At 44.0% G+C, this 12959-nt stretch overlaps 1 protein-coding gene across 6 annotated transcripts in view; it reads right to left on the bottom strand.

Annotated features, from left to right (window-relative positions):
* Positions 1-12959, bottom strand: part of LOC143283738 (dipeptidyl peptidase 4-like) — a 343939-nt gene that overhangs the window by 90439 nt on the left and 240541 nt on the right. Inside the window, exon 1 of one of the 6 annotated variants that reach the window (XM_076590086.1) lies at positions 8044-8298. The exons of the other annotated variants lie outside the window; for them this stretch is intronic. Within the exon in view, the coding sequence (XP_076446201.1) occupies positions 8044-8061 (18 nt within the window). The 5' untranslated portion in view covers positions 8062-8298. Of the gene's footprint in view, positions 1-8043; positions 8299-12959 lie in introns of those variants that run through there. 6 annotated transcript variants of the gene reach the window in all.

A 12959-nucleotide genomic window follows, 5' to 3' on the forward strand; every position in this document is an offset into this window, starting at 1 on the left:
CTACCCACGTTAAGATTCGATTCCATTTCCGCATAACTCTGACCTTTCATGTCAGAGACTTAACTTGAAAGCCAGGAAAGCCAATGGCCGCTTCATCAGAACTGCCAACGGCTGCACGACTTTACAATTTCCGTCCGCTGCAATTCCATCATCGGAGGCCTTCAAATTGGCTTGGAACAGAAAAGACAATAGAACTGGTTAGAGAGTCCGACAGGAGCTTGATCACTACAATAATGCAGGAATGCATAAATGAAGACGGACTATATACAAAGAGAACCTCCCCCTTTCCTGCCCCTATAAAGCGGGAATTCAAACAGCTGTCTTTGGCAGAATTCTACAGACAAAATTTCTGTAGGTTCAACCACTTTCAGAGAGAGAGAGAGAGAGAGGTGGGTGGGTGGGAAAGAGATATATTGAGCTATGAGAGACAGAGTGGAAAAGAGAGAGAGAGAGAGAGAGGGGGGGGGAGGGTTGGTGGTGCGGGAGAACACGTGTGTCGGATCGATACATAAGTCTCCCTTTTCTTAAAAGAAAAAAAAAGGGTAAGGGAAAAAAACCCGAACTTATTGATTGGGGCAGCCAGACGAAGAGCGAGTGCCTGGGGAAATGCTGGGAGGTGCTTTCGGCAAAGAATCAAAAGGGGGAGAATCCTCAGCAAGGGTGCGGAGGGAGGTGTGGGGAGGGGGGGGGGGGGCACGGAACGTGTTCAGCTGATTTCACACACGCTGAACTCGTGACTACAGCTCACGATCCACCTCCCTCGTGCATTCACTGCCTGTTTCCATGCATTCCAGCGAGGAGTGGCGTACATGTTTCGGGGCCTATTCACCCCCACAACAGTGGCTGCACGTACTTTTCTCTCTCTACGTCGCTTTTCATGATCGACACAGTCGTCCAGTTTATTGGGCTGCTGTCAGACGGTTTAAGGTTTTCATGACGTCACACATTTCTGTCGGTAGAAATGACTTCAGCTCAATAAAACAGTGGTTTCGGGGGTGCAAAATGAAGTTACGTGGATTTTAGCACAAACTGCCCTTTTTTCGAGTACACAAAAAGGTGCACAAAAAGCAAAATTAACACACACACACAATATAAAGAAAAAACACAACCCCACTTTCAAAACGGACCAGCACAAGAGCATATCCAACAATTTACCCTAAGATGTTTGTGCAGTCTTTGGATGTCTTGCAAAGCAAAGCAACGTCGCCGTAAACTGCATACAAAATCGTCTTGCTTTTAAGATCATTTATCACGAACAAATTCGTCTGAGACAATAGCATAGAGAACATTTGTCAATATGAGCAAATGCAAAATAAAGTCAGGATATATCAAATATATCAACCATTCAAAACACTATCATTCGAACTGTTCTTTGCTGGAATGCTGACATTCACCCTTCGCATGTCACTCTTCACAAATCCACACGCAGCGAAAGATCTTCGCTCGCTATTTTCGGCGCTATCTTCTTCTTGAAACGCAAGCTAAACTCACACTTTTCTTCCTTGAAATGTCTAAGTCACGATCTGCACTGACGCTTCCATTCTCCGTTCAGAGACCATAATTTAACTCACGTGATCATTAACCCTTTTTCTTTAAACTACAAGCTTAATTAAACTTCTGCGCGCTTCCTTTCTTAAACCATAACTTGAATTAACAAACGCACACACACACATACACATACAAGCGCGCTATCTTCCTTTACCAAACCAAAACCTAAAATCATACAATTTGCGTTTTCCTTTCTTTCTGCACAACGCAAAGCTGACATCCATTCACCGTATTCCTTTACTTCAATCATAAACTCTCTCTATCCATACATACACACCCACAAATCACTGCCTTCAACCTACAGCTCTTATCTCATTTCTAACCCATAACCAAAGTCATACACCATCTTCCACAGCAGTTTTTCGACAGCAATACCCAACGTCCAGTCACTTTGCTCCAGTAGACTCAACAAAATACGAAGTGACTGGTCAACGAACATATTTAACAGTATGCCCCAAATTATCATTATCTTTTTTCATCTTTCCCCCCCCAGTCAATTCAACAAACCTTCCCAGCTGCCCTGAGGCCGGTTTTCACATTCTGAAACACTGGGACATAAAAATTGTGAAGCTAATTCACGTCCATACATTTTTGTCAGCTAAAAATAAGGTGACAGTCGACAGCAGGTGCCCGGGGCCAGATTGGTGGATGTTTTATTCATTGGAGGGAATTGGCCGGCAGGAAGGGGGACGGGGGGTTTGGGGGGGGGGGGGGAGGAGTGAGGATCAGGGATGACGACTGGTCCCCAGCCGAACAGTCTGTTCCAGACATACTCCACGGCTCTGGCAGCTAAATAACCGGAATTGCCGATGTGGTGCCTCTTTTGTCTTGTAAATGGTTATACACTACCCCTCTCCTCACCCCACCCCCCAGCCTCCTCATCTGCCACACACACGCACCACTGTCCCATCCGCCTCCACATACAGTGAGGTTGTTCTCTGCGTGGCTTGTGTTGCCCCGTTAGAGAACTAAACATTCTTGACAGTGGGAAAGACTACAACTTGGGATTCTCTCTTGTGTTGAGGGCACATAAGACCGTATAGCCGGCTGTGTCTGGAGTGGCATAGTCTTCATCTGCGGGCAGGGTCGGTTTGGTCTGTGGGGTGTGCTCAGCAGCTGGAGGGTGGTGTCTTTTGCCGGTGGGCCCTGCAGTCATGAAATACTGGCTGGTACACGCGAGTTGCGTCCTGTGGTCTCTTTTGCCTCTGTTCGGGAGCAGTTATGTCCCTTGAATTCCTAATGGAGTGTCCTGTGCGTGCCTGCACCCATCGTGAACACAGCGCAGGCCTCCAAGGGTGGTGCAGGATTGTTTCAAGGGCGGGTGAAGGCAGTGCTTCTCTGGCTCCTCACCAGCACCTACTGGGTGTTTCTCTTTCTTCTGCGTGGCTTGTGTTGCCCCGTTAGAGAACTAAACATTCTTGACAGCTTTCTCAAAACAGACCTCATAATTTCGCCCCGGCAGACCGTTCTGTGTATTGATTGTTTGCTGTGGAACTGCCTCTTCATAATAAAGTCAATGACGAGAGTGTGTTCGATGTGACTGGCATTACGTCACTCTCCTCGGGGCGTTTAAAAAATCTTATTTATTCTTTCATTGGTGGGGGTACTTCGTCTGTTCTCTGCAAACCTTCAATTCCTCTCTCGATCTTCTTGTCTCTTGTTGAGATTTTTATTCATTTATTTATCTGTTTATTTATTCATTTATTTTTTGTGTGTGTGGAAGATCCTGTGCCAAACCTCTGAAATCCTTGTTGGCGTTTCAGTTTCCCAAATTGTCACCCAGAAACATTTTGGGGGTGCTGAACTGGATTCCGGTTCGGAGTACGTTTTAGATATGCTGAGATGCCCCCCCCCCCACCCCTTCCCCCTCACCAAGCCCCGACCCCCCCACCCCACCCCTCCAACTCCCCCTAGCCCCGGGTTAAACTAGAAGTTTGTTTTGTTTTTTGTTGTTGTTGACATCTCTGATCGCTGTATCTTCATACTATAATACATCACATCACTATTACAAAGACATCTATGATCACTGTATCTTTTTGTTCTTTCTTTCCCCACCCTTTTCTTCTGCCCTTTTCCTTTTTTTTTTTTACTGCTTCACATGAACTTTTTCATTGGAAAGAGAAAAAAATCAATAGAAAAAAAACCCCGAAAAACCCCCCAAACAACCAAAAAACAAACAAAACAAAACAAACAAACAAAAAAACAACAACAAAAAACACAAACAAAAAACAACCACCCCCCCAAAAAACAACAACAACAACAACAAACTTCTAGTTAAACTAGAAGGTCTTTCCATCTCAAGCTGTTAACGTCCCCCTGGATATAAATCTGTTTTAAATATTTTCAAAGCGTTTATAAAGGATATGCATAAAATACGTTTTGCTAAAGCGTTGGAAGAAGTTTGTCTTATAAACGTTTTGTGCGGATGTTTAGTATGTACCTCTACCGATGGCAGACGAGATTTTTGTACCCATGTATACTTCTCTCTTTTTGGTGATCTGATGAAGGAGGAAAATATTCTCCATGTAGTCACCTCCTATAGAATCCGACGACACAAACAGCCCCTGTTAACTAACTAGTTCACACCTTAAACGCTAAACATGTCTGTTTAAGTCATCAGTTACGTGTTAAAACTGTCTCACGGTATCTTCCCCTCAAACAGAGCACGTGTTCCAAGGGGAATAGTGGGTAAATGAGGATTAAAGCTGTCACCCTGAAAGTGAAAATGTGTGAGTGAGTGAGTGAGTGTGAGTGTGTGTCTGGGTGAGAGAGAGACAGAGAGAGAGAGAGAGAGAGAGAGAGAGAGAGAGAGAGAGAGAGAGAACTTCATGATTCAAGGTGGTTTATTCATGTATGTGCCTGGGCTCCTTACGAAGGGCTTGGGGTGTGTGAACATCATATTGTGTAAATATCACATAACAACACATGTAAACATATACACTGTCAAACACAAACATAGCTGTCACCGCACTTATTTCAGAATACAGAATAAGAATGCAGACTGAGAGAGAGAGAGAGATAGAGAGAGAGATAGAGAGAGAGAGAGGTACAGGCAGACAGACAGAGTGTGCACGCATGTATTTCCTCTTTTGATTATTTACTGAGTGGACACAATAATTCATGATCTGTGTACGGTCTGTTGACAGACATACAGACAGACAGAAAGAGTGGGGAAGGAGAGAGACAGAGAGAGAGGGGGGGGGGGAGAGACAGAGAGAAGAGAGAGAGAGGGGAGTAGTGAGTGAAACAGACAGATCGGGAAAGAGAGACAGATGGAGACAGAAAGAGACAGAGCTAGGGGATGGAGATGAGAGACACAGGGAGAAAAAAAAAAAAAAAAAAAAGAAAGAAAGAAAGAAAAAAAGAAAGAAAGAAAGAAAGCTCAGGAAAGATCAAGGAAAGGTCTAGGCACTCGATGGGACGGATTAATCCGGTGACGGACATCAAAGGGCAAAAGGCCGGCTGCAGGTTTAACGCCTCGCTACGTATTGATTTCTCCCTCAGTTTAGTCACCCCCCTTTTTTTTCTTCTGGCACTGTTTGTATTTTGGTCTGCTTGGAGGTGGTGGTGGTACACATATATATATATGGTGGATGCTGCTTTTGTAGTTTCTTTGCTTTTGTTCTTCTTGGGTTTTTTTTTTGGGGGGGGGGGGGGTGTGGGGGGGGGGGGAGGGGGAGAGAAGGGGGAGGGGGGGTGGGGGAAGGGTTGGCAGTATATTTTCTGCACGGTGAACTTGACGAAATCAGATTACATTCATCTGCCATGGATATGGCACAATTTTTCTTCTTCGTATTGGTTTATTGTATATTCACTCTGGAAACACGTGGCTAAAAAAAAAAAAAAAAAAAAAAATAATGATAAAAAAAAAAAAAAAAAAAAAAAAAAAAAAAAAGACAAAGGCTATAGAAATACTACACTGTAAGTACATACCTGGGAGAACAAAGCCTCGCCACGTATCTAAAAGCAAAACGCGCGCTTCAAAGTATGGATCGCGTACTCGCGCGCGTGCACACACACACACACACACACACATACATACAGAACTTGGCGCCTGTCACAGAAGCGATCCGTGCTACCCCATCTGCTTTTATCTCAATCATCGGCCGCTACACTCAGTTCGTAACCGATGATACTCCAAATGTTTGAGGCATGTTTGACTGAAGTGGATAACCTTGCTTGATTAATCAAGAAAGTAAGCCATCGGAAAATATCCAAACCGCCGAAACTGCTCAGTGGAAGCGAATCACTCAATCGCTTTGGCGTTATCGTGGGCAGGTCTCTGAGTTACAGAGACCGGGAGATCAAATCTCAGAGTTACAACTGAAGACTGAGAAATTGAATATCTCAAGGGAGCATTACAAATATTAATTAAAACAACAATAAACGAGAACAACAACAAACAAACAAACAAACTGAAATCATTCAGGCCTGCTGAGTTTGGGGTTAATTTCAGGAACAGAAGGGTGTGGGGAATGTTCCTTTTATCTTTAGTGAAGCAGTATGGTTATTCACGTCTGAGTACGATCACGTATTTTGTCGCTAACTTGATATGACACCAAAACAGACAATGCGCAAGATGAATGTGCAATGCAATATGTGCAATGTTAAATGTTCGTGTCTTTCAAAACAGCTATAATTAAAATGTTTTAAAAAGAATATGTGAAATGCTTTTATATGAACTGAAAAAAAATCTGCTTATTGCTTCTGTTTAATCAAGTAATGGTTCATGTTGTTTTCTTGTGTGTGTGTGTGTGTGTGTGTGTGTGTGTGTGTGTGTGTTGTCACACATGAGTATATATTAAAAAAAATGTCTAACATCCACCAGCTGGCGTCAACCTAATCTAAAAGCTTTTCCACGGCTGTCATCCATGACTGAACGTTGGAGATGTAATCTTTCCGGCGTACTGTTTTGCAACCCCCCCCCCCCCCCCCCCCCCCAACGCCAGCTGAGCGGAACACCACGTTCCCACTGAATATCCTTCAGACAATAAACTGCCAACAGCAGCAGCTGCTATTCGCACCCATATGACACAAACCAGCGTAAAAGTGATCGACCTGCGGCAAAGCCATACACGCTGCTCCGCCACTGAACATTCTAGAAAGAGCATGAATGTAAACTAATGTCACTGTTTGCTGTTTTTCAAATTTAAGTCGTCAGTTACCAAACTGAGCTCGTTGTTGTTTTTCAAAAGTTCGGTATTAAGTTGAAAGAAAATGCGGTACTTTGTGTCGTTTCACGATTGAAACAATCAAAACCAACCGCATGACAGTAGGCCAGAGTTAATATCTAACAGGACGTGCCATGCAGTAGGCACTCTACTAGGTAGGTATACCAGCTACCTGATCCTTGGCGGCTACAACAACCGACAGGCTGACTCATGCAGCCTCCCAATAATTTTCTGCACTGAGTGCAAGCCAACAAGCGCCGACATCTGTTCTTGATAGGGAAACGGAACGGTTGCATGCATGCAGTCTTCGTTTTCGTGCGGTGTGTGTGTGTGTGTGTGTGTGTGTGTGTGTGTGTGTGCGCACGTGCGTGCGTGCGTGTGTGAGTGTGTTGTGTATGTGCGCGCGTGTTTGTTTGAGCGACTGACAGGCAGACAGACAGGGTGAGTGAGAAAGGTTGAGAGAGAGAGAGAGAGAGAGAGAGAGAGAGAGAGAGAGAGAGAGAGAGAGAGAAGAACGTGTGCTAATGTGTGAGAGTGTGTAAATACTGTATATTCAAGTAAACGACTCCTGGATACCCTGCAGCCTTTGCGGCCGAGTTCTTGTGGCTGAATCCTTGCGCTCTCGCGCACAAACAACGAACTACACATGATGTAGGCATCCACTTCAACCTTCTTCTTCGCCTCCCCACCTCAGTTTCCAAAACAAACACATCACCGATTCATATGCTCTGAAACAGTGTGAAAGAGAGTAACATCAAAGAGTAACGTAGCAATATTCCACGCTTTTTTGTTCATCAGATCATGTTCCAGCGCCGATAGGCCTGCAGAGACGCAGACACATACGGCGTCGGGTTTAATAGGCAGCACTATTGTGAAGACCACATCACCTGCACGGTGGTAGACAAAAATAATGTGCGGATGCCAGTGCTTTGCCAAAACATCTTTTGGCGTCAATCAGGTCTCAGGTTGTGGGAGATTCATGCCACCTGCAGTGTTGGTTTTCGTAAAGCTGTATACTTTGCAACAAACCCGAAAGGCCACTAGAGCGGAGAAACTTAGACATCGTGAAGGGAAACTACGGAGAGAGAGAGAGAGAGAGAGAGAGAGAGAGAGAGGGGGAGAGACAGACAGACAGAGAGAGATGCAATTTACGCAAAGGTATAGGTATGCATGATCAAAACTCCTTTCTTTCACACACAAGGAGGATGGTAACGTGTGTGCAACGCACCACTGAATCCACTGCTATGATTGTAAAAAAAGATCGCGCACTGTCAGAAGCGCGCGTACGCACTCGCAAACACACATAAACGAGAGAAGTACCTACCGAGTCCGTATCATCCATGCCAACCCTCTTCTCCTCTCAAGAAAAAACAAACCAAACACAACAAAACTCAAACCGTAGCACCAACAACACTTTCTGGTGAACAACACAGAAAGCACCACCACACAACTCCACCACACACCACCACCGAATACTGACTGCAGCAGCCTGATCCCTCCAGGCTCCTACCTCTGTCACTCACTCACTCACTCACTCATTCCCCTCAGTCTTGCTCACTGGCGGCCCAGACTCGCTGAGCCAGAAAATGGCGCCCCGGCTGGTGCTCCTTTTGTTCCCGTCAGTCCACCTCTATTCCTCCGTACGTCATCCTCCCCTTCCTCCTCCTTCCCCCCCACCCCCACCCTCCGCCCCCTTCCACCTCCCATCACCCGACTCAGAGGTGCCGAGTCTTCCACCACTACTAACACGCGCAGGAAGCAGCAGCAGCAGCAGCCGCCGTGTGTAAGGTGGGAATGTAATCAGCAAGAACATAGCACCTGACAGGATTATGTTGAAAGAAGTCCATTTTCGTACAAAAAAACAACAAGAACAAAACAAAACAAACAAAAAACAACAAAAAAACAACAAACAAAAACCCCCACCCCCCACACACAACCAAACATGCAGATGGGGATACGACCACTAAATAACAACAGCAACAAAACAAAACAAAACAAACAGCAACAAAAACAAATAAACAACAGGAGAGGAACTTCTCCTGCAGGCGTTCTATACATCGAGGCTACCTGTCTGCTGGCGGGGAAACACCATCAGCTGGAGCCAGCCACACGAAGAGTGAACGATAATATGAATATTTCAAAAAGTGTTTTATTATCATTATTATTATTATTTTTTTTTTGCGGTGAATGGGCGTATTTTCAGCGATATCTTCTGCGACGGATAAAAACAAACAAACAAACAAACAAACAAAAAAAACCACGCCAAAAACAAACAAACAAACAAACAAAAAAATACCCCACTCCCCCACAACCCAACCCAAACCACACATTCTCGCGTGAACAAACACACACACACACTCATACGCATAGACGAGAGTGACATTTAACTGGAATATCAAACAACACCTGTGTGCAGCATACCTCAGTATCCTCCTCACATTAACCCCTTTCCCCCTTCAAACAAGCGGTGCAGCTGGCAGATGTACAACAGATATAGGGGGGGACCCTGTGTGTAAAACCTGCAGCTCGTGGCGTGAACCCTAGTCTTCATTAGATTAGCAGCAGTCACCGTGGGCGCTCAGGCGGCTGATCGGATGTATAGCGCTGGCCTCAATGACCCGTGGTCATCGCGAAATGGGTGAAAAACAGAGGTCGGGAGGAACCTTTGATGTCGTTGTTTACCATCATCCTGACACGTGCAGCGGAATGGTGGTCTACAGGTTACCAGTGTCTGCTTAACATGGGAGAGGTAGCTGCTCAGATATTCGCGCCCAGAAGGGGATGGAGTTTTCCTTTAACCCCCAACCCATTCTTACCTTTGTGCACGAAATCCACTGACTTCCGTTTCTCTTCTTCATTACCCGGTAGGTCAATGACTTGGAGGAAGAAATACAAAAACGGGGACCAAAACGTCCTTGTCTGACTCCTCTCTTGATCTGAAATTTTGGATAGGTAGTCATCAGCGAAAACGTCTGCAGGACATTCCATTTCAGAGTTCCTTGAGCTTGTTTCAGTTACCTGTTTGGACGGTACCAAATTCCGAATAACACAGTGCTACTTTTCCAATGTACTGTGTCGAATGCTTCCCCGAAATAGAATATTTTGTTGTTGTTGTGGAGTGAAGCTTGAGTTCCAATGAGTATTCCACTAAAGCATTAAGTGCAGAAAAGGAACTTGATCCACCACACACTGGGGAAGAACGGGCGATCTTAAACATTTAATTTTCAAAGAGAAAGGTGAACGGGAATGCTGTGCAACAATTTTATTATTAAAAAAAAAAGAAAGCAAAAAAAAAAAAAAAAAAAAAAAAAGGTGGGACGGGGGCGGTAACTCACCTCAACCATTATCTATTTCCCCTCTATCCTCGCCGTTTCATTATTATTATCATTATTATTATTATTTTTTTTAATCTTTTTTTTTAAGCAAAGAAACCGGGGACGAAGTCCGTGCAACCTGTTAACCATTTGTAACGAGCTTCAGGCATGTGTGAACAATTACACAAGCGCACTAACAAAAAGGCAGTTAGTTCTCCGAGGATAGAGAGCATGCCGAAGGGGTAACAAAGAAGAAATCTGTCGTGGTAGGAATGTGACAGTTCACACCAGGCATTCAGCAGCCGTGCCGGCTCGAGTGGAGACATGGAAACTGCTGCATAACTTCTCCTTCTCCCGCTTTTATCTGCCCGGCATCCCAGAATACGAGCTCCCGTTAACCTTTAGTTCGTGCCCACAGCCTCGCACGCATCACGTCAGAGAATATCGTTTTATATATCGTCTAAAACTTGGAAGCCATGGGTACTGCCAGAGGCCAAGAGTGTCCAGTCTCCTCGGGTTCTAGGAATGCTTGGTCTTCATACCTTTTATCGATCCGTCAATAATCCAGCGATATGTCTTCATGATAAACGTGACCTCCCACCTCCTCCCCGTTTCTTATCACCTTTCTCTGTCACCCATTTTTCAGCGATTTGATTTGTCTTTTCGTGGCCAACGCAGAGTGACTGCTAGAGATCGGCTCTTGGAAAGAAAAAAGTTTTATGAATTAAAAACATAACCAGAGATTCTAAATATCCCGGGTTTTTTTGGGTTTTTTTAATGATAAACCAGGAACTAACAAAACCTCTCTGAATGGAAGGTTGAATGGATGAATATATTTTCCATACAAGAAAAATCCAAAAGATAAGATTAAATGGTTCCAGATGAAGACTAATTATCATATTCTTGTGACAAGTTCTGATCCGATGAGCATGGGAGTTCTTCAAGATAACAAGTGTAATTTCTGCATCGATAAAAAAAGACACAATTCTGCATTATCTATGGGAGTATACTGATGTACAACTATTTGGACAAAATGTCAGACAAAAAGTATTTACGTTGTAATAAACTTAATTTTAATGATGCTCTGGTGCTTTTTGGACATAACAAAATTTAAAAAAACTTATGGATATTTCTCACATATTTTATTGATAACTTAATTATGTGTAAGCAATGTAGAATCAACAACGTAAAGGCAACAGTACAAATATCCTTTAAAAAATCTCTCAAACACGCACATATATATAATAGTCAAGTATGTTTTTAACATAACTATGGAACGTAACAAATTTGTGCAAAAAAATAGGCACTATAAATATAATATACATGCTTAGTACAAGATTCACAATACAATGTAACCACGGAATCAGTATGTTCTTGAATATATATTGTTCTGCCTGCATTATGTCGTGGAATCGTCAACAGTTAGTGATTATGTCTTTATGTAAACCGATGTCTGATTAATAATGTTGACGCCCCCGTAACCCCAACTTCCTGTCTGTTGGGTTGTTTGTCTCGGTGTCTGTCTGTCTGTTAGAACACATGCACGGATACACGTGGACGCAAACACACAGACACACACCACACCTGTGGTTGTACGAGATCCCTTCTCTCTCCGTGAACTTATCAGGCAAGTGGAACACGCAGATGGCAGCTCTCATAATGTTGGAGGCATCGCTTTCAGTATCGATTCTTTAATCTTAATTATCGTCTCTTCCGGAGCACGCAAGAGCTCCAACGATCTACCATCCACATCCAACCCCCAGCATCCCGCCCCGCTACTTCAATTAGACGGCTGGGACGCTGGGGCGAGGAAATCGGGAAGGAGACATGATGACGACAAGCTGAGAGAGAGATAGCGACAGAGATAGAGTCAAAGAGAGAGAGACAGAGAGGGAGACAGAGGCAGAGAGAAGCAGAGAAAGAAACACAGAGATAGAAATAAAGAGAAACGGAGATAGTGAGATAGACAAAGATACAGAGACAGACAAGGGAGATGGACAGAGAGAGCGAGAGCGAGAGCGCGCGAGAGAGAGAGAGAGAAAGAGAGAGAGAGAGAGAGAGAGGAGAGGGGGAGGGGACAGCACACACGCGCGTGTACTTTAATACTTGTGCGTGTGGACACAAGGGTGATTCAGGAATGCAGCGTGCACAACAGGGATTTGTTTGCCCCTGGCCGAAAGGGCAGATGGGAAACTGAAAGGGCACGGGTCAGTATTGTACTTGTACTAATTTCAAATACCACATTCTCCAATAACAGAGTTGTAAGAAGAAAGACCATACTTGACGAAGACCTGATGTGAGGACATTTTCAATTGAATTTTGTTTTTTTAGCACCCCCAACCCCCATCATTTCATTCGTCAAGCGTCTCTGCGTGTCCGTGAGAACTAAGTTTTTATACTTATTGATTAGTCCATACTAACATCATATTAGATAACCCAAACCAATTTCCTGGTACAAATCGGATAATCCATTCACTGAAAGCCAGTTTAAAATAAACTACACAGAAAATGAGGTGAAGGAAGTCACACACACAAAAAAAAAAAAGAAGAAAAAAAAAAGCGCAGATAATTATACATAATTATAAACAACTAAGCCTTATTCAGATTGCCTAACTGGAATTCTTGAGAGCCTTTCTGAACCGGTCTGTCCTTCAGAATGTCAAATGTCTGGGACTGTATTGGTTAGGTAATGGTTGCGCAAGCGAAATCCGGGTACTGAATATATCTATAAAGATATATCTAATACACCCTCTATCATATTTCTGTGTTGCATATCTCTGCTTTCATGTCGAGACGAAAGTACACGTATCGCTTTTGCTTTATCCACTACCATTAAAAAACACACATTTTCAGACACGGGTGGAAAAGGATATGTTGTATACTTGTCTCTCAGTGGAAGAGATGTGGCAAGCGCGGAGGTGGATGA

This window comes from Babylonia areolata, chromosome 1 (assembly GCF_041734735.1).
Source record: "Babylonia areolata isolate BAREFJ2019XMU chromosome 1, ASM4173473v1, whole genome shotgun sequence".
In the NCBI taxonomy this organism is placed as follows: Eukaryota; Metazoa; Mollusca; class Gastropoda; order Neogastropoda; family Buccinidae; genus Babylonia; species Babylonia areolata.